Below are 23,351 nucleotides of genomic sequence, written 5' to 3'. Positions count from 1 at the left end.
TTCAACTGGGACAAAACATTCATTCTAGGACAAGCCCAACAGAGACACGCATGAGAATTCCTAGAAGCATGGCATTCCAACCGGAACTCTATCAACAAACATATTGACTTGGACCCAATTTACCCCCCCCGAGAAAATGAACAGAAAATGACATCACCACAGGAAATGACATCACTAAGCCAAATAAACCCAAACACATAATTAGAAAGCTGGAATCATCAGCAGTGCTTCATCTTGAAGCTCACTGAAGATGTTACCTAGTATGGTAACAAAACATCTGGAAATGAACCTTCCAGCTCAGCGAGCAAACCTTCATCCAGAACCTCAACCTGAGCTACAAATCTACTCAAAACGTACTAATCAATGGTCTCTTGAAGTCTCTCTCTTTCTCTGTCCTTCTCACAGTTCATAACACTTCTAAGTCTCTTACCGTCAGTAAACTTAAATTGTGCTCAGTTCTCTGGAGGCTAGGTCATTAATATTAGATCAAGGAAAGCAATGGTCCATAGAATCCCTACAATGTGGAAGCAGGCCATTTTGGTCCATCAAGTCCACACCGACATCTTCAAAGAGTATCCCACCCAAAATCCCCTACCCTATTCCAGGAACCTTGCATTTCCCATGGCTAATCCACCCAGTCTGGACCTTCCTGAACACTGTGGGCAATTTAACATGGCCAATCCAATTAACCTGAACATCTTTAGACTGTGGGAGGAAACCAAAGCACATGGAGGAAACACACACTGACACAGGGAGAATGTGCAAGCTCCACATAGTTACCCGAGGATGGAGTTGAACCCAGGTCCCTGGTGCTGTGAGGCAGCAGTGCTAACCACTGAACCACCAAGCTATCCTCCAAAACAAAATAAATCCATTCACAAACTTGCTTTATTTTCTATTACTCAGCTGATACTGTATCCATGCTGCCACAGTCCCTTCTGTTTCTGGGAGGGTCTGAGATACCAGGGCGGTCTGATAATGTGATTGTCCACTATCCTTCCAGCACTCTTCCAGGGCACAGCAATCGGTGCTGCCACATTCCATCTCCTCCTGGCTGTGAGCAATCGAAAAGGTTGCCAGTATCTCTCTGAAGCTATTCCAGGAACCAGAAGATGCATGGCAGCCAGAAATGTGGTGACATTTTGTGTGTTTTTTTTTCAGTCATGATTCACAACAAGAATGGGTTTGATTCTGTGGCTCCCAGCGCTCCAGCTAATTACAGAAGTTTGTTTTACTTGAAGACATTCTGTAATATAAACATGTTATTAGTTTTCTAGAACTAAGATACAGAGGAACCAGCTGTGTGCTAAATGACCCAGTTTATGACAAGCTGCTTCAGAGCTGTATTAATACGTAAGACGTCATTGGCCAAACGAACCATATTTCAATGTCTTAGCAATGGGACAACCTTTAGCAAAACCCCTGTACTTTCTTTCTTTTCATTAACTCATGGATGGAATTTTCTGTTTGTTTCCATTTTATCCGGAATCAGTGATATGTTATTGGAGAATTAGATTGACCTCTTTTCTTGGGTGAGGACTTCAGGAGTCACTTGGGGAATCAAGATGGTGAAGAGTTGTGTAAGATGACGGAAGATGAAGATTAGGAGGTTGAACTGGAGACTTGTAAATGGAGAGGTGGTGAGGAGCCATAGAGGAGGGTCGTTACATTTTTTTCTCTTGTTTAATTTACCTCCCATTTTCTTCCTTTCCAATGACATCAGCTGAAATGACACTTTTCTGTGCTAATATAAAGCATGAGAGCTTAAGAAGGCCATTCAGCCCATCAAATATTGTGTGCAATTCTGGTCTCCATCCTGTAGAAAGGATGTTGTGAAACTTGAAAGGGTTCAGAAAAGATTTACAAGGATGTTGCCAGGGTTGGAGGATTTGAACTATAGAAAGAGAGGCTGAATAGGTTAGGGCTACTTTACCTGGAGTGTCAGAGGCTGAGGGGTGACCTCATAGAGGTTTATAAAATCATGAAGGACATGGATAGGGTAAATAGATCTGGTCTTTTCCCTGGGGTGGGGAAGTCCAGAACTAGATGGCATAGGTTTAAGGTGAGAGGGGAAAGATTTGAAAGAGACCTAACATGCAACTTTTTCACATAGATGATGGTGCATGCATGGAATGAGCTGCCAGAGAAAATGGTGGAGGCTGGTACAATTGCTACATTTAAAAGGCATCTAGATGGGTATATGAATAGGAAGGGTTTATGGGCCAAGTGCTAGCAATTGGGACTAGATTAATTTAAGATATCTAATCGGCTTCGATAAGTTGGACCGAAGGGTCTGTTTCCATTCCGTACCGCTCTGTGACTCTCTAAGTCTGCTGCTCTATTCAATGAGATCTGGTATGTTGTATTTAAAAAGGGGACGTTGTTAGGAATGGGCCTTGTTGGGGCCATAGCTTGACAAAAATGTTAAACTTCAGATCTATATATTGTAACATATTTTTGATTAGTCCTCAGAATGTTGTCAAGACTATCCTTTCTTGCCCATCCTTAGTTACAATTGAAAGTTAGTGTTAAACTCACTGGCATTAATGCTCAATCTTTCACACGGAAGTTAAGAGGCAACTGAATTGGTGTGTGATTGGAGTCACATGTAGGCCAAATTGGATAATGAACACAAGTTTCCTTCCCTGAAGGACACTGATAACTTCAAATAGCAATCCAAAATGTGGGCACTTTTATTGATGCCAACTTCTTATTTCCAGCATTTATAAAACAGAATTCAAATTCTCAAGCTGTCATGGTGGAATTTAAAACCACATTCTTTGGATCATTTGGTCTGGTAACTATGAGGCCTGAGCAATTATCTCAATGCGGTGACTGGCAAAAATGTTGATAATTCATTGTTTTTCAACCAATTGGGAGTTAGGTTGACCAAACTAACCCAAACATATCTCAACTGGTAGTTCTGAATTCCTTCAGAAAATTTCATGTTGAATTCTATTGAAACCCAAGAATTCCCTTTTTTAACAGAATTGCTATACTGTTCCCGTAGGTGAATGATGAAGTCTTTCTGTCTGAGAAGGCAGGGTTGCTGTTTGTCCTGGTCGACGCCTGTTCTGGAGACATTTTGAGCAGGCAGTATTTTGACACAGCCCATACTCTGCAGGTAGCTGACTCCATTGCTAATTACATCCAGGCAACCATTCGAGAAAGGTAAGCAGATGGCCACTAATCTACTTTCCATAAACTGCCAACTGTCTTTGTGAAAACAGCTGTGATGATTCGGACAGATTGACAAATTATTTCTAGTCTACTAAGACAGGGTCTGAGTTGAATTGCATAACAAGGATAATACTTTTAAAAAAAACATGTATGCACTAAAAGCACTGAGTCTGAGGTACTGGAAGATGTGGCAAGACTGTTTATGCTTCTGTACATAGGAACTAAAATAGCTCTGTCTTATTGTCTGACTATAGCATGCAAGGCATTCTACTGGGGCCTGGGATTTTGAACAGATCAGGAAAATCATAAGAAGGAAACAAAACAAGCTTTTCTTTCAGAAAAGCAGACTCAACAAACATCTTATAAGTACCAAAAAGTATCTAAACTGTTTGCTGTTAACAAAACACTTGGCTTCATGCAGAAATAGAATGTATAATTATGTCAAATATTGGAAACCTCAAGATTATGAAACTGAGTTTTGTGTTAATTAAAGGACCTATCAGTTCCCTCATTCCTGTGTTTTTGACTTGAGGACAACTAAAGGAGAAATGGAATTGCTCTATGTTTAGCATCAAGGCAATGGTTAGACCATCATTGGATTAGCTAAGCCTCTGCTCTCATAGCTGGCTGTCAAAGCACTTCCATAATGTAGTTTTAATCTGATGCTGACTGTGAAAGGTCTGTGTTGCAGGGAAAAGCTATAAATCCTAGCCTTTCTCAACCCTGAAAGATGCAAAATGAGAGAGTGTATTGCAGAGATTTATGAGACACGTGGTGGTCCAGGGATAGCAATATATTGAAATGAACCAAATGATCCCAGTGGAAGAAACTGATGCACAAGATTTGTTTGTTTTATGACTTTTGCTTTTACTTTATAATTAAACCAAAATCAGCATATTAATCTTGAATTAACAGATATTGTATCTGATAAAATTGATAATTTATACTTTATGTTGTTGATGATACATCAAATGTGATAGATTTCATGGATTTTCTGTCAGTTCCATTGACAAATGTATTCAGCATCTTGTTCAGTCAGAAAATCCTTCGAAACTCTCTTTACCTCAGGTAGGGTTCCACTCTCCAGCACTGTCCAGGCTTTGACTTCCCTAACTCCACCCGCAACACCCCCAGGCCTCCCCCAAACCAAAACCCCATAGCCGCCAGCCTGAATCCACTTACCTGGTCTTCAGTAAAATGGCCAGTTCTTGTTAATTTGTTTCTTCAAAGTAACTGAAACAGAGACAGTAATTTCCCTTTTCTGAAGCTGCTAAATCCAGCCTTTAGATTGTCTTTGTTGCACTCACATGCACCTGCAACCCAGCCTGTACCGCTGTGTTACTGAACTCTGACCTCTGAGGGCTCTATTTTCTATTTGATTTCAATCAGCATCTGCTTCCCTAATAATCTGAAATTAAATCTCATTTCTCAGATGTATTTGGAGCGGAATCTTATAGGGGTCTGAGCAATGTGGGCTATGATAAGGCAAAATCAAATTAACTTTGTTGTTAGGACCATCTCTCCTTGGAAGCTGCAAACGCCACCTTGTGTTTGATGTTGTATTGTGTGAAAGGACAGAAGGTTTGCCTTACCTTGATCAGGATGGAAGGCATCCTATTGGCCTTACAATGGTTAAAGCATTCCATCTCCTTAGTGACATTTACCATATTATTGTGAGGTACTCTTGTGTCTCAGTGGTAGGGTCCCTATCCTTGTCCAGGCAGCTTGGGTTCAAGTCCCACCTGCTCTAGTGGTGTGTAATAACATCTCTGAACTGGTTGACTAGAAAGATAGATTAATTTTAAAAAAGTTCTTTATGCCGAGATTCTCACAAAGTAGTTGAGGAATTGCCTATGATGGGGATTATCATTTGTTAAACACCACGTTGATGACCCAACTCACCTCATTAATATTCAGCCTCCTCTGTTACCAAACTGAACAAACAAGCTCAACATTTGGAAAAGCAGCAGGGGGGAACCTGACAAGTTCAGCTCATCGCTTTGCTCTGACTGACCCCATTGTTGCCTATGACCATCCAGCACCTGCAAATGCTTCCTGACTATTGTGGCTCCTCTCTAATGCACTGCTAGGTCACTGAGGAAGCACAGGCTCATGTTGCAGGGTGCACTGGCAGTATGGAAGGCTGCTTCAAGGGCACATTGAACAGGCACAGACACCAAGGTGACTGCATGGACCAGGCTGCACCTGATGAAGAGCTTATTCCCAAAACGTCAATGCTCCTGCTCCTCCAGCCTGACCTGCTGTGCTTTTGCATCACCACACTCTTGACTCTAATCTCCAGCATCTGCAGTCCTCACTTTCGCCAGGCTGCACTGGACAGAGTGCTGCGTCTTCCTGACATGCTGTGCTCTGCACTATCAGAAGAGGCAGCGAGCGAATGTGATAGGCACTGAGGAACTGGGAGAATGGGAGTAGTCTTCCAAGGAGAGGGATGGGGAGGAGAAAGCTCTCCTTGACCACAACTGAGTTCAGGAAAGTCGGGTGCTCCAGGCTTATTGACACCCACTTCCAGTCGATGACGGCTGGGTGCAGCAGACAACCCTACTGTAAAATTGCATCCTGACTCACCAAAGCTTGTCCACCATCTACAAGGACAAGTCAGGAGTGTGAAGTAATACTCCCCACTTGCCTGAATGACTGCAGCCCCATAACAACACTAAAGAAGCTTGACCCCATCCATGACAAAGCAGTCCACTTGATTGGCACCACATGCCCAAGCATCCACTCCCTCCACCACTGATACTCAGTAGCAGCAGTGTGTGCTATCTCAAGATCTACTGCAGAAAATCACCAAACATCATTAGATGCACCTTCCAAACCCATGATTACTTCCATCTAGCAGGACAGGGAAACAGATACATGGGAAGACCACCCCCCTGCAAGTTCCCCTCCAAGCCACACACCATCCTGATTTGGAAATATATAACAGTTCCTTCAGTGTCACTGGGTTAAAATCTTTGAATTCCCTCACTAAGGGCATTGAGGGTCAGCCTACAGCATATGGACTGCAGCGGTTCAAGAAGGCAGTTCACCATCACCTTTTGAAGAGCAACTAGGGACAGACAATAAGTGCTGACCCAGTCAGTGATATCCTCATCCCATGAGGCAATAAACAAAAATTGTCACACAATGAGATCAACATCTGGAATAGTCTGCAAGGTAGAGCATTGAAGGCCAAAAACTCTGGAATCATTTGATATTGTGACGGGAAGAAATGAGCGAACATTTCTATGGAGGATTAAATGTCCGTTCTTGTCTATAATGAGCTTGGTTAATCCCTGACTCCAAACGCTCCTTCCTTCATTTCTTTCTTCCTTTAGGAGAGTGAGCTGACCATATCATGTATGACTTAAATTACACAATGATATAACAGTAATCCACGATATAAAACTCAAAACCTGGTTCCCATTTCACTCTGGTCTCTCACTTTCCAAACCCAATCCCCAGATTTTTCATCCTTCCCACTTCTACAAATCTTCTCATTTTCTCACATCCTTTGTTCTTTATTTGTAATTCTATTACTTAACCAAGATAATCATTTAAATCATCCAGAATTTAGTCCATTGTTATCTATGCTTTATATATCTGGCTATTACCCCACTGTCCTCCCATTTTGTTTCCTAATTCTATTGATTCACTAGTTCAACTCTTTAGTCCGAAATAGGATATGAATTCATGATGTTGATTCTGTGATGTTTTGCCTAATGCTGATGTGCTTCCAGCTCTTCCCGTTTTTGTGTAAGAGATCTGCATTGGGAAATGTTTCCTCTCCAGGACCTTGTACAGAATCTTGCCATTTAAGATGCATATCCTTTTACTGCTGTTTCCCAAAATGTGCTTGTTCATGTTCCTCAGCATTCAGCTGCAGCTGATACTTGGTTCCCCATCCCTACCCCACTGTATCCTCTTGTATTCTTTCCTGTGCGCTGCCATGCTCCCTTTGGTATCGAAGTTTGCTCTTAAAACCATTTGTTTTGTGCCTCTATTCAAGGCATTTGTACAAATAGAAAAATAGTTGTCTCAGGATAGATTCCTGGAGTATGACATCAGTACATTGCCAAACTGAGAAGCACCCATTTTCTTTGGTTCTGAATCAACTGTTTAAGAGGTTTCATTCTTTCCACGTATGGTGTCAGATATTACGAGGGAGCATAGCTTTAAATTAAGGGGTGGTAGGTATAGGACCAATGTTAGGGGTAGATTCTTTATTCAGCGAGTCGTGAGTTCATGGAATGTCCTGCCAGTAACAGTGGTGGACTCTCCCTCTTTATGGGATTTTAAACGGGCATTGGATAGGCATATGGAGGAAAAGTGGGCTAGTGTAGGTTAGGTGGGCTTAGATCGGCGCAACATCGAGGGCCGAAGGGCCTGTACTGCGCTGTATTTTTCTATGCTCTATGTTCTATTCTCATCAAAGCCTTAACATTTGTATCTAGTTTGTGGTAAAATATTCAGTTCTTGCTGATAATCCAAATATAGTGAGTCACCCTTTTACCTATGCACTCACGTGTGTTGGACAAACACTATTATTTTAGATAAATTCCCAATTTATTTAAAGCATCCTCAGGATGTTTTATAAATGTGTTAACAATAAACTGTCATCATCTCTCTCAATGCTTTCATCTTCTGTTAATGTTTCTGTTGTTTTGCAGGTCAATTGCTCTCGTCTGTTCAAGAGGAGACTCAGGCTGGGCATTAAATTATGTATCTTCAGCTTTTCTGAGGCTAGGTGCTGCAAAACCAATCAACTTTTTCAAAGAAGGTGATGCTTTAGATTGTGCTGAATCTCCATTCTTGTTTTTCAAATTAACAATATGTGTTTGAAATGTTCTTGAATTAATTACTGAATATGGAGAACACATTATTACTGATGAATCATCAGTACCTAATATATCTGTGTGAAGACTGTATCTGGTATTTAAAAGATGGTTAGAGGTGTATTGGGAAATATGAGTTGTTTGTGGAAGGATTAGCTGGATGAACTGAAAGGGGATCTTTAGCTGATTTTCTTCAGTTGGATGATCTGAACAATTATTCATCTTTCCTGGACTATCCACCATAGATGAATCTGTCCATGGCACTATTGATGGAATGACCACTTCACAATCCTTCTGGAGACAAAATTGAATCTTCACACAGGCCATCTTCATTATCAGCCTCCACTACAGTACCAAATGGAATAAATTCTGAATAGCCCAAGACTGGCCATCTAAGAGGTGTTGTGAGTTGCCAGCAGCAGCAGAATTGTATTTCATCGCAATCTGTGAACTTTACACTGCTACTAACATCAAGCCTAAGGATCCAATCTCGGCGGGGGGAGGGGGTGGGTAGGAGAGCAAGGCAGGAACAGAATCAGGCAAACCTTAAGGATGCTAACTTGGTGAGGTTAAGCACAAAACTACTTGCATGTTAAGCAGCAGAAGCAACAAACTGTTCACAGAGCTAAGCAATAAATCTGATCGAAACTCTATAGTCTTGCCATATCAAGTTGTACATGATGGTGGATAATTGAATTATTAACTGGAGGCTGATGCTCCACAAATATCATGACATGAAGGTGCTGCTGTTGGACTGGGGTGGACAAAGTCAGAAGTCACCCGACACTAGGTTACAGTCCAGCAGACTTATTTGAAATCACAAGCTTTTGCGATGCCAGTCTGATCCTGTTGGTCTATAACCTGATGTTATGTGACATGTTCGTTGATGGGAGTGCAAAAGACGAAGTTGATGCATTTGTAACCGTGTTCGATCAGAAGTGCCAAGTTGCTGATCCATCTCAGCCTCCTCCTGAGGTCGTCATGATCACTGATGCCAGTTTTCAACCATTTCATTTCTCTCCACATGATATCAAGAAACTGTTGAATGCACTTAATACTGCATTAGCCAAGTGCTCCAACAATAATTCAGCAATAGTACTGAAGACTTGTGCAGACAGAGGGTCAGAACTGGGGATCTTTGCTGATGAATGTGCAGTGCTCAACATCATTCACACTGAATTAGCCATGTCCATAGGCAGCTAGATCTGGACAGCATTTAACTTTGGGCTGATAAGTGACAAGTAACATTCATACAACACAAGTGCAGGCAATGAACATCTAAATAAAGAAACAAACCATCTTCTCCTGTCATTTTCTTTGGCATTGTCATCATGTAATGCTCTACCATCAACATCCTAGAGATTACCATTGACTGGAAACTGAATTGGACCAGCATGTATTAATAACTTGATGAAGAAAGTGACTGTACTATAGTCAGGTTTGTGGATAAAATAGGTGGGAAACCAAGTGGTGAGGATGACACAGAATCTGCAGAGGAATATAAGCTGGTTAAGTGTCGGCAAACATGTGGTAGATGGAAAAGAATGAGTGAAGTTGTGCACTTTGGCAAGAAGCTTAACATCAGTTCAAGGAAATAAAGAATGCAGAAAGCCACAGGTCAGAGGAATTTGGGACTCTTCATCCATGAATCATAAAAAAGCGAGCATCCAAGTTCAGTGGTCAATAGAGAAGGCAACTGGAATGTGGGCCTTTATTTCAAACCGAATGGAGTATAAAAGTAGGAAGGTTTCACTAAAATTATACAAAGTGGTAGCCTAACCACAGTTGGAATATGGTGAACAGTTTTGGTCCGTTATCTAAGGAAAGGTATCCTGGGATTGAAGGCTGTCCAGAGAAGGTTCACTCGGTCCACAGGAAGTTGGGTAATTGGATCTGTTTCCATTGGTGTCAAGAAGAATGAGAGGTGACTTTATTGAAGATGTTTGGGGAACCTGAGGAGTATATGCAGTGAGGTTGTTTCCCTTTGTGAGCGAGCCTAGAACCAGAGAGCACCAACTCAGAATAAGGAGTCACACATTTAAGGTAGAGATGAGGATGAATTTCTTCTCTGAGGGTAGTGAATTGTTGGCATTGTTTCCCACAGATGTCTTTTGAGGCTGGGTCATTAAGTATATCCCAAGCTGAGACAGATTTTTAATCAGCCAGGGAATCAAAGATTGTCAGGGAAAGTCAGGAAAGTAGAGTTGAGAAGTGTCGGATCAGCTATGATCTCATTGAGTGGCAGAGCAGATTTGATGGGCTGATTGGTCTCCTTCTGCTCCTAAGTCTTGTGGTCTTATATTAATATTGTGGCTACAAGAGCAGGTCAGAAGCTGAAAATTCTGCAGTGAGTTCCACTGTTCCTGAATCTCCAAAGTTTGTCTATCAGGTACAAAGAACAAGTCAGGAGTGGGATGGAATGCTTCCCATATCCACCCTGACACCATCATCCAAACTTGTGACCTCCACATAGAAAGGCAAGTGCAGCAGATGCTTGGAAACACCACCATGTGCAAGTTACTCTTGAAGACGCACACCATCCTGAAATATATCGCTGTTCCTTCACTGTCACTGGGTCAAAATACTGGAACCTCCTCCCTAACAGCATTGAGGGTGTACCTAATCCACGTGAACTACAGTGATTCGAAAAGGTTGTTCTGAAGAGCAAACAGGCATGGACAGTAAATGCCAGTGGTTCTCCATTCCGTGACTGAATGACGAAACATCCTGCTGTGTGGTGTGAGCTAGTATTCATTCTGGAACCCCGCTGTCACTGATGTGAACTACTATGTTCTACTAAGGAAGTTACGCCTTTTGTTTCTGTAGTGTTTGAAATTATACTGCAGAAAGGAAGTTGCACAGATTTCAAACTATAATCACACAAACCCAGTGTTTGTGTTGAAAATCTTGGCAAGTTTCAAATCAGTCAACAAATTCTAACATCTGTTGATATAGTAACATGCATATTTCCTCCTATGCATTAATAGGATCTGAACATTTTGTTTTGTTTTTAATGGGCAATAAAACAAATGGCTGTTCTCACAAAAATAAATAAGTAAATTCCATGTCATTGGAAGCCTGGTGTATGTAAATTACAGATGCATGCAAAATCTGACAGTTTTGAATCCATTAAGGCTTATAAACATGTCCCTGGGCGTAGATAATCAGCTGGATCAAACACATAACCGGGAGAATTCACTGATTAAAATGCATGGATTGGAAATCAGTCAGACGCCATGTCGGGACTGTAACCTTCCACATCTAAGCTTCCTCTTTGCACTCACTCAGGTAGCACCTGATTGTTTAGTGTGATTCCTCTGGCTTACTACAGCTATAGTGCTAATTTGATATTGTTAACATTGTTAAAATCATTGAGATGAGGAGCTGAACCTTTCAATGAGAAACTGAGTACATTTGGCTGAAACTCTCTGGAGGCGAGACTGTGGTGCTAGAAAGGCACAGCAGATCAGGCAGCATCTGAGGAGCAGGACAATCAATGTTTCAGGCATAAGCCCTTCATCATAAGCTCAACCTGACAAAGGGCTTATGCCCAAAATGTTGATTCTCCTGCTGCTCAGATGCTGCCTGACTTGCTATGCTTTTCCAGCACCACACTCTCAACTCTGATCTCCATCATCTGCAGTCCTCACTGTCTCCTACCTGAAACTCTCTGGAGTTTATGGTTTCCATGGTCAATAGCACCTAAAATGTGGCATCACGGTCATAAGGGAGTGATCAGTTAGGACTGAAATGAGAAGAAATATCCTCACTCAGTAGTTTGTGAATCTCAATCAGAGAAGGTTGAAGATGCTCCATTGTTGAATATATGTAAAGCAAGAACAGACAGACTTTTAATCTTTCAGGGAATTGAGGGATATGGGGAGTAGGCCCAAAAGCCTAAGATCAGCCACAAGTGTGACCGGCTGAATGGACAACTCTTGCTTCTATGTTGTGTTCTTGATGGGAGTGTGGATTTTGTGGTTTGAAAAGTTTTCGGCTATTTTTAATTTGCCTTTTTATATACAGGTTTTTAATTGTTTTTTGCATATTTTTCCAGAAATAGAATTAATGGCTGACATCCAGAAGCATATCACAGAGTGACTAATATCTGTTGATGTTTCTGAGTTGAAGAGTGAAGCTCTGAAATCTGTCAAGTTGGCAGATGAATGCTGTGGTAGGGAAAGGCCAACTTTAGGATGAATGTTCAGATAAGTGGGCTGAATGATCAGCTTCACCGTCACGATAGCTTTTTGAAAATACCCGTTCCTGTTCAGTTGTCACTTATCTGTCTTTGCATTGATGCAGTAAGAATGTCTACCCTCTGCTGGCTAGGCTCCACCAGTGGACCAAGTTTCAGGGTAAGAGGCAGGCAATATGGACTGAGATGAGGAAGGATTTCTTCACTCAGAGGGTTGTAATCCTTTGGATTTTTCTACTTCATACATAAGGTATGTCCAAAATAGATATAATCAATGATATCAAGAGTTATGGGCATATGGTGTTGAGGTAGATGGGTAGCTGGGATCCAAAATGGCAGAGGAGGCTCAAAAGACCGAGTCATAGATTCCCTGCAGTGTGGAGGCACCCACATTGCCCCTCCAAACAGTATCCCATCCAGACCCATCATCCCTACGCTGTAACCCTGCATTTTGCACAACTAATCCACCTAACCTACACTATGGGCAATTTAGCATGGCCAGGCCACCTAACCTGCACATGTTTGGTCTGTGGGAGGAAACTGGAACACCTGGAGGAAACCCATGCAGACACTGGGAGAATGTGGAAACTCCACATAGACAGTTGCTCGAGATGGAATTGAACGAGTGTACCTGCGGTGAGGCAGCAGTGCTAGCCATCATGCTGCCCAATTCTACTTGGAAGTGCATGACGATACAAAAACAACAGTAATCATAGGGTTTTTTTGACAAATATGTGGTCCCTGCTGGAAGCCTTGCCTTCGGGCATGTAAATTGAGAAATCATGGGCATGCTAATGATTTTCCATCAATTGCTGTTGGCAGACAGGGTTCAATCCACTCATGAGAAATTTAACTGTGTATTCGAACCCAGCACTGTTCTGAGTCACCTGTAATGAGAAAGAGCAAAAAATAACCATCTGAGGGTGGAATTGAAACCAGGTTGCTGGCATTCTGAGACAGCAGTGCTAACTACTGAGCCAACCAATGACCAACTTCTTCTCCAGGTTTCCTAAACACACTATTGATCACTATTAAACATTGTATTGTCTGACTTGAGAGCATTTTGATATTATTATTCTGTATAAGTTTCCAACATTTTCCTGTACAGAAACATGCTTAGACCCACTAGAACTGAGAATATTCAGATTCTGTTGTTCAGCCTCCAACATTGTTCATGAAAGTCAGGAATTAATGATAATTTTGTTTTTGATTTTAGGAAGTTTTGCTATGCTGGGATTCAAGAGTCAGCTGAAACCAGCATGGATTAAAATTCGAAGTCACAGTGCTGCTCAGCTAGCTGCCTCCCTGCAGCATTATGTTCCTTTGAAACTGAGTGAATACAGCTGCTCTGGGAAAACAAAGGCGAACCGGAAAGATTTAAAGTTGTTCCAAGACTTGATGTTGTCAAACTAGACTATAACTGCAAACAAGGCAGAGAATCTGTTAAATTGTTGCCACTTTAACTTCTGTATCATTGCTATAAATAAATATATTATGTACAGGAGCAGTGAGTATTTGTCATATCTTTATGGTAAATGAGCTTAATTTAATGGTATGCTAGACAGTAGTGGTGGCTGTGCATTATTATTGGTGTTGTCTTGTTCCTTGCCTCTGTAGATAGAAGACAACTAAATACCATCTATAACATGGTCCAGTTAAAACAGATAAAACTCAACTATTTGACATATACTGCTATACCAAAGAGTGTTCAAGTGCTTGATAATCTTTGAAGGGAAAAGTGTCTGTGATATTCAAAATATAAAACAGATGCAGTTACCAAAGTTTGTTCAGTTTTATGCATTTTTTTCTCCAGAACGTGTTAGAAAAAGTCTAATCTTGTTCATGTGAATATAAGAAATGAAGAAAAATTGAATGGTTATATAGTTCAAGACTTCTAAGTGGTGCTGAAACAGTCCCACAGTCCTCCAAGGATTTATAATGTTGAAATCATGCTGTCGTTCATAGCTTCTGTTCTGTAATAAATGAGGTACAAGCACAGCTGCTTTATTGTATCAACCTTATTAGGTTTGATTTAACCATGGTCTGTACAGACCATACTCTCTCATTTCTTAAAATAGAGACACTTAAAAACTATTTGGATTTAAAGAGCTCCAATAAATTATAATCATGACATATAAAGATTGGGTGTAGCTTACAGTAATGCAGGACCAGGACCAACATAACCTTCATCTATGTAACATTGTACAAAGTACTATCATTAACTTCTTGGGTCGGGAAATTTAATTTGAAGCTTTTCAATCACTTTCTCTATTGCAGTCCTCACTTGCCTATAGTTAGATTTTAGAAAGTTAAAGCTAAAGGAGCTGAGTGAAACACAAAATACCTCTTTATTGCAACAGGACATTAAGGCAAATCAGCTAAGGCCATAAATCAACTGAAGTGTTGACTTAAACTTGCAACTTGCCTCAATGTAAACACACTAAGTTTAATTACAAAAGAGAAGCTTTGTTACTTTATGTGCAAACCAGACAAAGGCTCGCTCAGCGTTCAGTATGACTTTTGATTGGATGTATAGTTCAATGTTTCATTTTTCAACTAACACTTCATGGCATCCTTGATAGCAAATGATTAGCAAACACCCTCATGATTTAGACTTGGTAGGTTCTTGCCTCCATTGAAGCAGTGTAAGAATATGTTTCCCATACTCCTCACTATATATATCATATTTAGATTTGACTTTTTTGTGTTATTTAACAGTGCAGTACTTTGAATGACTTTTGCTTTGGGTTAGACTAAGTGCCAATGTGTCTCATTTGCTAGTTGTAAGGATTAGGATGGAGGGCATTATCATAGTTCCAATCACTATGACCAAAAGGTGAGCTCTCAACTGGAAGCCCATGTGAAAGTACAACAGATCCGAATCATCCAAAATCCTGCTGAAAAGTTGGACTTTAAAACTCTTAGGAAAAAAAATTGCTCTTGGATAATCTATTAACTGTAAGAAAAGGTTTACACATAATCCGTTATACTGTGTTAAAGGCTAATGCGCCATGTAACAGTGATTTGAGTGAGTAGATTAAGAGATGGGGTCTAAAGGTTTCCTTTACTCCTATTTCAGTGACCCAGTTTTTTCAGGGCCAGCGCAGGGTGAAGCTTAACACATTCAAATCTGGCAATGTTGTGTCAGAGGCATTCATTTTTGGCACATTGTAAAATTTTGTCATTTATAATAGCATTTAACCTCGAGCATGCAAAAGTGAAATAGTGCATTCTCGGGGAACCCAATTAAGAGAAAGCGTTAAATAAGAGGTCTGAATTAACGCTTACTTGAATCAGTGCTGTTGAAGTCTGGTCTTTCAGTCTGTCAAGAGTCAAATGGAAATCCATTAATAGAATCCTTCATATTGTATTGTGAACTAACTCTCAGGTTGATTTTTTTTACAGCAAAGTCAAGTTTGAATTTTTACAGTGGTTCCTGAAAGATCGGAAGCTAACTGTTTTATTGCTTGATATTATCTGTTGCCATGTGTATCATTCCAGTGGTGTTTTGAAATGTTTTATAATGTATATCATACTGAATGTCCTGCTTTAGCATTTGATTTCAAAGCAAAATGGTTGATGTTTACTTGTCTTTTAAACCAAAAAAAATTACATTCAAGGTTTAAAATGTTCCTTAAGGTAAACAAATTGTCCCCAACATTGGTGCCTTGTTCCTCAAAACCACAATTTTAAGATTCTCATCCTTGTGTTTATGTCTCTTCGTGGTACCACCCTTTTTTATTTACCACTTCCGTCCTAACACATCCCAAACCATCCCTTCCTCTGATTCTGGCCTGTTGTACAATCCCTTCTCCCTTTGCTGCACAATGGGAACTATGTTTTCAACTGTCTAGGCCGCATACCCTTCTCTTTCCCTAAACCTCACCACTTCTTCCTCTCCTTCTAAGATTACTTGCCACTTTGGATCCGTGTCCAATTTTTTGAAATCTGACCTTGTAAAACACATAAAGATAACTTGCAGCATTAGGGGCACTGGCAGAGATTTCCTGCTTGTGTGCAATCATCAATCTGGACATTTGCACCTAAAATGTTATCATTTGCATTCAAATTAATTTGCACATCACCAAATGCAAAGTCTGCCACAAACTAATGAAATTGTGCAGCATTTTGGCATGTTTTTTTTTTAAAAAGGACTTTACCTTCAAACATATTCTCTCTGATGTATTTGAGTGTACTTACTTGGAAATGTTTCACTCAGGTAGCTGAAGGTAGGGTTCTTGGCCAAAATACGCATTTCAATGTGTCCCATGCACTACTGTGAGCAACTCAATTTTAATAATTGAATGTCACTTTAAAAACTGTACAGAGTAGTTATAATGGTCTTCAGTTTATAGTTGACATATGTGTTTTATGATTATACATGCAATGCCTGGAGGGTTATAGAAGCCAGTTGACTCATATCCTTTGAAAAGTATCTGGATGAACACTTGACACATCTTAACATTCAACCTTATGGGCCGAGTGCTGATAAATGCGATGAGGTCGAAGATCAGGTGTTTCTCACGTTGGTGCAGACTTGATGGCCAAAATGCACTGTATGATTCTATAGCCAAAAGCTTGTTAAAAAGATCCAGTTATTTTTGAGTCTATAAAAAAAAACTAAAGCCATTTCAAAGGCCTGTGAATGGGTAGAATTAGTGGAAATACGTGATTTAACTGAGGCTGTGGCCAGTTATGTGGCCATGGCTACTTTCCAGTGCGGTATTTTCAAACAAGTGCATAAGTACGTGGAGATTTGTGTTACAGCAAATCCAATCTTCCCTTAAATGTCTGGGAACGTTTGTTCTGGTAAGGCCGATTTTCTGTATGTTTGACCCAGAAAAGTACAGCTTTCCAAAGTTTGAAATCACAATGATTGGCAATGCAGCCATGTGCAATCTCAAGCTTTCCACGGTTTGTTCCTAAGGTTCCCGCAGAATTGCACATATGCTATCTACCTCTGAATATTCAAGGACGCTGCTTCAAACACCTCATCAGGAAGAAAGGTCCACAGACTTCTTGTAGAAGCAATTTCTCCCAATCTCTGAAATAAGTCATTTCTTAGTTTGAAATAGTGACCCTGAGTTCTAAACTCTCTCTCAAGAGTAAACATACACTCTGCATGCACCCTGTCACGATCACTCAAGATCTTGTATGTTTCATTTAAATCACCTCTTCTTTTTCTAAACTCTGATGGACACAAGCATAGAATATCCAACCTTTCCTTATAATGCAAACCTCCATCCATTTCAGGTATTGTTTAGTAAATCTCTGAACTGCTTCCAAAGCATTTACATCCTTCCTTAAATAATGAGACAAAACAGTACACAATATTCCAGATGCTGGACTTTCTTTGCAGTCACCATTCTTGTGGGTCACGTCAGGAGAACCACAGAGACTGAATATGGTTTTTAATTCCTTGTTACCATTAGTCTGCGTGTGTCAACAGTTACTAACACTGATAGATCTTGGCATTTTGATGATGAGCAACAGAATTTAAAACAGCCTTTCCCGAATCAACAGGCACAAAATAGCAACTAGACCTCCTGAACTGAGAGAATTGAGGTCCACTCATCCTGTGTAAGTGACTGACCTGTATTTTAAGAGATTGTGGGTCGAGAGTGTGGTGCTGGAAAAACGCTGCAGGTCAGGCAGCATCCGAGGTGCAGGAGGATCGATATTTTGGGCAACCTGATGAAGGGCTTATGCCTGAAACATCGCTTCTCCTGCTTCTCGGATGCTGCCTGACCTGCTGTGCTTTTCTAGCACCACACTCTCGACTCTGATCTCCAGCATCTGCAGTCCTCATTTTCTCCTTTTAAGAGATTGGGCCTTATATTGACTGCTTGTTAATATTGATAGATTCTCGACTGAGGCGAGTCAAAGGCGGCTGACGTGAAAGTAGACCAACAATCAGATCAGCTATAGTTTTATCAAATGACACAGCAGACGTGTGGGGCTCCTTGCTCCTGAGTTGTGTACTAATTTGTCTGTCTTGAATTGCTAAAGGGAAACTGCTCCTTATTTCCAACATAACCAGTAAGTCAATGATCCTCTTGGCTTGACCTCTTTTATTTTTGTGAGTCCCTGTTTCCACCAGGGAATCTGATCACCTCCCCCAACCCTGTGGTCATCAGCATCCTTGGCGGTCCCCTGGTCAAAGTGGCCCTTATTTTGTTTCGGAGGAGTTGGGTTCCTTGTACACATCAGTCTCAGAGCCATATAACAGCACAGCCTTCCACTGTTTCTTCCAGACTCATTTATTCTGATTTCTGTCTTAACTTTGCAATCTGTTTGAGAGTCTCCCGCCTGCAATGGTAAGGTTTTCTATTGCAATATGAGTATTCTGGTCTATCTCTCTGGCGTAAAGACTGACATGAGCATGACCAATTTGAGTGATTAATAGCTCAGTTAATTTGATGGAACTGAGAAGGAAATCTGTTTTTAATTGGATCACTGCTAATGACAATCTATTTCTTAACTTTACTGAGAGCCCTGGAAAATCAGTTGTTTGAGGAATGAATGGAGGATGAATGTAACAGGATCAGGAGTTGAAAGCCTTCTGTATGCAGATGGGTTTTATCTACACACTGTGTAGTGCCATTTAGATATCTAACATTCAGATAATGTCCCTAAAACTGCATTGAACTATGACTGGAGTGTGACCTTCAGGTCCCTTAAGCGAGACTTGACGTTGCAATGTTTTGGGTGAGAGATGAAGATTTCATGTAATGCTTGGACTGTTATTCACAATATGTATTGCTGCTGCCTACACTTCCTGAGATTGGGCCTGAGAATCACTTTCAATGAATGCCTCATAATTTTAAACGTTTTCTTAAATATCAGTATCAATCCATTTTTGTTAGAATTCCAAATATAACCCTCCTCAGTGCAACGTAACATAATTAAAAATCAAATTTCTCATTTAGTAACATATTATTTTTACTTGTTTTTATCCAGATGTTAAGGAGTGAATGATCGACCAGTGACTGGACTCTTCATAATACCTGGAACCAGGTGAAGCACAATGATGATGATGATATCATATCTACTGTATAAAGTTGGGTGGTTCCTAATCCTAAACCTCTCTGCATTATTTGCAGGTATGTGAAGAATTGGAATGGTTGGTATAAGTGGTATTACTTCATTTATGGCCCATAAAAGTTGTATAAATTTGATTCACAATTCCTTACCCCATCATGTAGACAATGTAAGTCTTGGCTGTTACAACAGTGTGACACTGAACAAGTTCTGCACTATCAAATGCACTATCCTTCGGATAAGACCATAAACCCATGGTCTCGCTCGAATCTGTAAGGGATATTAAAATTCCCAGAACAGCATTGAAAGAAAAGCAGTCAGGTTTCCAAATGTTCTGACCAATGTTTAACTCCTAGCCAACACCAGTATAAATAGATTACTTGATCATTTATCATACTGTTATATGTAAGGCCTTGCTGTGTTTAAATTGGCTGCTTCATTTCCCTAAATGTAATTCCCTATATTCCAAAAACATTCCGTTGGCTGTGAAGTGTTTTGTGATAGGCTGAGATTATGAAAACTACATAGACATCAATTCTTTCTTTCTCAACCTGATATTGCTGCAGTTGGAGTAAATATTCTCTCTTGCTTTGAAAGGAATTGGGTTTATACATCAAAATGAGCAATTTGTCAGGAAAAGGCAGTATTGCAGTAGGATTAATTGGATCTCTCTTACGAAGACGGAGCAGAAGAATAGCCATAAATCAGGAAGTGAAAAGGAGGGTGGATAATCTTACAATCTTAGGAGATTGGTACTGAGTAAATTGTTGGAGCTTGAGGGCTTTCAAGTCTCTAAGTCACAGAGTCACTTTCCACCCCACTAGTCTACACTTTGAATGTATCATCTGCAAATATTTCCGCCAACTTCAACAGGATCCCATCACCTAGAACATCTTCCCCTCCCGCCCCTCTCTGCCATCCGCAAGAACCATTCCCTTCACCACTCCTTGGTTCACGCCACCCTCCCTATCAACCCTTCCGAAACCCCCAGTACCTTTCTCTGCAACTGAAAACGATGCTAAACCTGCCGGTATACAACCCCCTTCACCTCCATCCAGGGGTCCAAACAGTCCTTCCCAATGAAACAGAGGTTCATCTGCCTCTCCTCCAACCTAGTTTACTGTACCCAGTGCTCCCGATGTGGTCTTCTCTACATCGGTGAGACCAAAAGTAAACCTAGGGCACGTTTTGCCGAGTATCTCAGCAGGGCCTGTAAGTGCCAGCGTGACCTCCTGGTAACCGGCCATTTCAATTTCCCTTCCCAATCCCTTTCCAACATGTCCATCTTCAGTCTCCTCCATTGCTACACTGAATCAGACTGCAAATTGGAGGAACAATATCTCATCCTCCGCCTGGGCAACCTACAACCTGGAGGACTCAACGTTGAGTGCTCCAATTTCAAATAACTTTCCCACCAATACCACAACTCCCTTTCCAGCCCCGACTCCTCCCTTCTATCCCGCCAACCAACCCTTCCTTCCAGCTACCAACCGAATTCATTCCTCCCATCAACCAACCAGGTCATTACCACCACCTATGTTCACCTATCAGTACCTCACCACTCCACCCCTCTCCCCATCCACAACCCATAACCTCCCTTCTTCACCTGCAGTTCTCCCTACCCCCACCTCCCTTCTTGAAGAAGGGTTACACCCGAAACGTTGACTTCTCCACCTTCTGATGCTGCCTGGCTTGCTGTGTTCTTCTGGCCTGTTTATCTACTTTGGATTTCAGCATGCACATTTTTGTTTGTCTCTCAGAGTCATACAACAAGGAGACAGACCCTTCAGTCCAACCAGTCCATGCTGAACATAATCCCAAACTAAACTAGTCCCACATTCCTGCTCTGGTCCATATCCTTCCAAACCTTTCCTATTCATGTATTTAACCAAATATCTTTTAAATGTTGTAATTATGCCAGCATCCATCACTTCCTCAGGACGTTCATTCTCTGTGTAAAACATTTGCACCCCATGTCTTTTTAAAAGCTTGCTCCTCTCAGCTTAAAAATGTGTTCCCCCCCCCCCCACCCGTCTTGAAATCCCCGTCCTAAGGAAAAGACAGCTACCATTAGCCTTATCTATCCCCCTCATGATTTTATAAACTTCTTTAATGTCACCTCTCAACCTCCTTCACTCCAGTGACAAAAGTCCCAGCCTATTCAGCCTTTCTTCATAACTGAAATCTTCCATACCCAGCATCATCTGGTAAGTCTTTTCTGAACCCTCTCCAGCTTAAAAATATCCTTCCAATAATTGGGCATCCAGAACTGCACACAATATTCCAGAAGAGGCCATGCAATGTCCTATACAACCTCATCGTGACTTACAACTCCTATACTCAGAAGACTGAGTAATGAAGGCAAGTGAGTCCTGATGGATTTCATCCTAGGATGGTAAAGCAAGTGGCTCATGAGATAGTTGATGCTTTGGTTTTAAGTTTTCAAAATTCTGATGATGCGGGAAGGTTGGAAAAATGGCAAATATAACTCCTTTGTTAAAAAAAGGGTGGAGGCCCCCAGCAAGAAACTGCAGATCTGAACATCTGTCAAAGGAAATTGCAGAAATAAGCAGCAGGATTAGGCCATTTGGCCCTTTGGACTTTCTCCATCATTCAATATGATCATGGCTGATGCTCTCTTTCAATGCTTTATTTCTGGTTTCACTCCGTACGCCTGGATGCATTTAATCACTAAACATTTTTGATATCTAATTTAATTTTAAAAAGTTAATATCTAAAACTTTTCTGAATATACTTAGTGACCCAGTCTCCACAGTTTCTGTGATAGCAAATTCACCAGGTTGACCACCCTCTGAGTGAAGAAACATTTCCTCATCTCTGTCCAAAATGGCCAACTCTGTGCCCTGACACTGTGAATCCTGGTTCAAGACTCTCCACCCAGGAGGAAATACCTTCCTTGCATCTAATCTGTCTAACTCTGTTAAAATTTTATATTTCAATCAGATCCCAATTCATTCTTCTATTGTTTTCATCTGGTTTAATCAGTTAAGGTTGAAAAGTTTTCTGTTCATCCTGCTGGGAATGTCCACACCTTTGGGAACGTTGTTCTGGACAAGATGAAGGATGGTAGCGATGGGGATAGAGAGAGCGTGGGGGTGATCAAAATGGAGAGAGGGTGGGGGTGATCAAGATGGAGAGAGAGTGAGAGTGATGACATATCCCTGGATCCCTGTTTTAACTTCAAAGGATTTTGTCATATTACAGTAAGTGAGGACTAACCCTGACATCTCATTTTGGGGGAAACTGAGGACGTTGATGAATTTCATTCAACAATCGGACTTTGACAGAGTCTTCGAGGACGCTGCCCGACTGAGTCAAAAGCTTTATTCACATTGATGAAGACCATGTGGAGTGTTTGTTGTTGTTCCTGACATTTCTCTTTGAGTTGCTAGGCAGTGAAAAGCATGTCCATGATTCTAGGTTTGGTCAGAAGCCACACTGGCTTTCAGGAACAATTTCCTCTGAGACTGGGGAAAGGTGCCGAGTGAGGATTTGAGTGATGATCTTCCCAGTGATGGAGAGTAGGGAAATTCCTTGGTGATTCCCACATTCCACTTTGTCTCCTTCCTTGAAGACGACACCAACCTCGCTTTGTAGAACTCCAGTATGACAACGTTGTACTCTCGGAAGAAAACCTTCAAGCCTTGCTTAATGCCTTTGCAGAAGCATACTGAAGAATTGGTCTCAACCTCACCCTCAAGAAGACTCGAGTCCTTTACTAACTCATTGCAGGTCCAATTCTGATCCATCCCTCCATTAAGATCAATACAGAAACCTTCCCAAAGGTGGGACATTTCCCCTACTTGGGAAGCTACCTGTCATCTAAAGCTGACATTGAGTCAGAGATTTAACGTTGCATCCAATCAGCTTCAGACATCAAAGGATGAAAGTCTTCAATCATTTATACTAATATCAAGGTTCTTGCATTAAGGCCATTATCCTTTCAACTCTTTGATATGGCTCCAATGTTTGGACTATATATAAATGCCACCTCAAGACTACTAAGAAGTAATGTTGTTGGAGAAAGAAGTTCTGCATCAGCCAGGAGGACAGCCGTACTAACATTAATGCCC

At 41.0% G+C, this 23,351-nt stretch overlaps 2 protein-coding genes and 1 pseudogene across 4 annotated transcripts in view; all 3 read left to right on the top strand.

Annotated features, from left to right (window-relative positions):
• The window catches only part of LOC132834270 (inactive cell surface hyaluronidase CEMIP2-like), a 184,724-nt gene extending 171,004 nt beyond the window's left edge, over positions 1 to 13,720 (top strand). For both annotated transcript variants that reach the window (XM_060852976.1, XM_060852975.1), the window contains exons 23-25: positions 3,011 to 3,171; positions 7,854 to 7,963; positions 13,433 to 13,720. In XM_060852976.1, the coding sequence (XP_060708959.1) occupies positions 3,011 to 3,171; positions 7,854 to 7,963; positions 13,433 to 13,629 (468 nt within the window). In that variant the 3' untranslated portion in view covers positions 13,630 to 13,720. The remainder of the gene's footprint in view (positions 1 to 3,010; positions 3,172 to 7,853; positions 7,964 to 13,432) is intronic.
• Positions 1 to 23,351, top strand: part of LOC132834271 (cell migration-inducing and hyaluronan-binding protein-like) — a 238,697-nt gene that overhangs the window by 88,412 nt on the left and 126,934 nt on the right. For both annotated transcript variants that reach the window (XM_060852979.1, XM_060852978.1), the window contains exon 2: positions 19,177 to 19,319. In XM_060852979.1, coding sequence (XP_060708962.1) covers positions 19,244 to 19,319 — 76 coding nt within the window. In that variant the 5' untranslated portion in view covers positions 19,177 to 19,243. The remainder of the gene's footprint in view (positions 1 to 19,176; positions 19,320 to 23,351) is intronic.
• Positions 4,740 to 4,855, top strand: LOC132834445 (U6atac minor spliceosomal RNA; annotated as a pseudogene).

Source organism: Hemiscyllium ocellatum, chromosome 39, assembly GCF_020745735.1.
Source record: "Hemiscyllium ocellatum isolate sHemOce1 chromosome 39, sHemOce1.pat.X.cur, whole genome shotgun sequence".
Lineage (NCBI taxonomy): Eukaryota > Metazoa > Chordata > Chondrichthyes > Orectolobiformes > Hemiscylliidae > Hemiscyllium > Hemiscyllium ocellatum.
The sequence above is the reverse complement of the archived record's forward strand: the minus strand, read 5'-3'. Positions and strand labels throughout refer to the sequence as shown.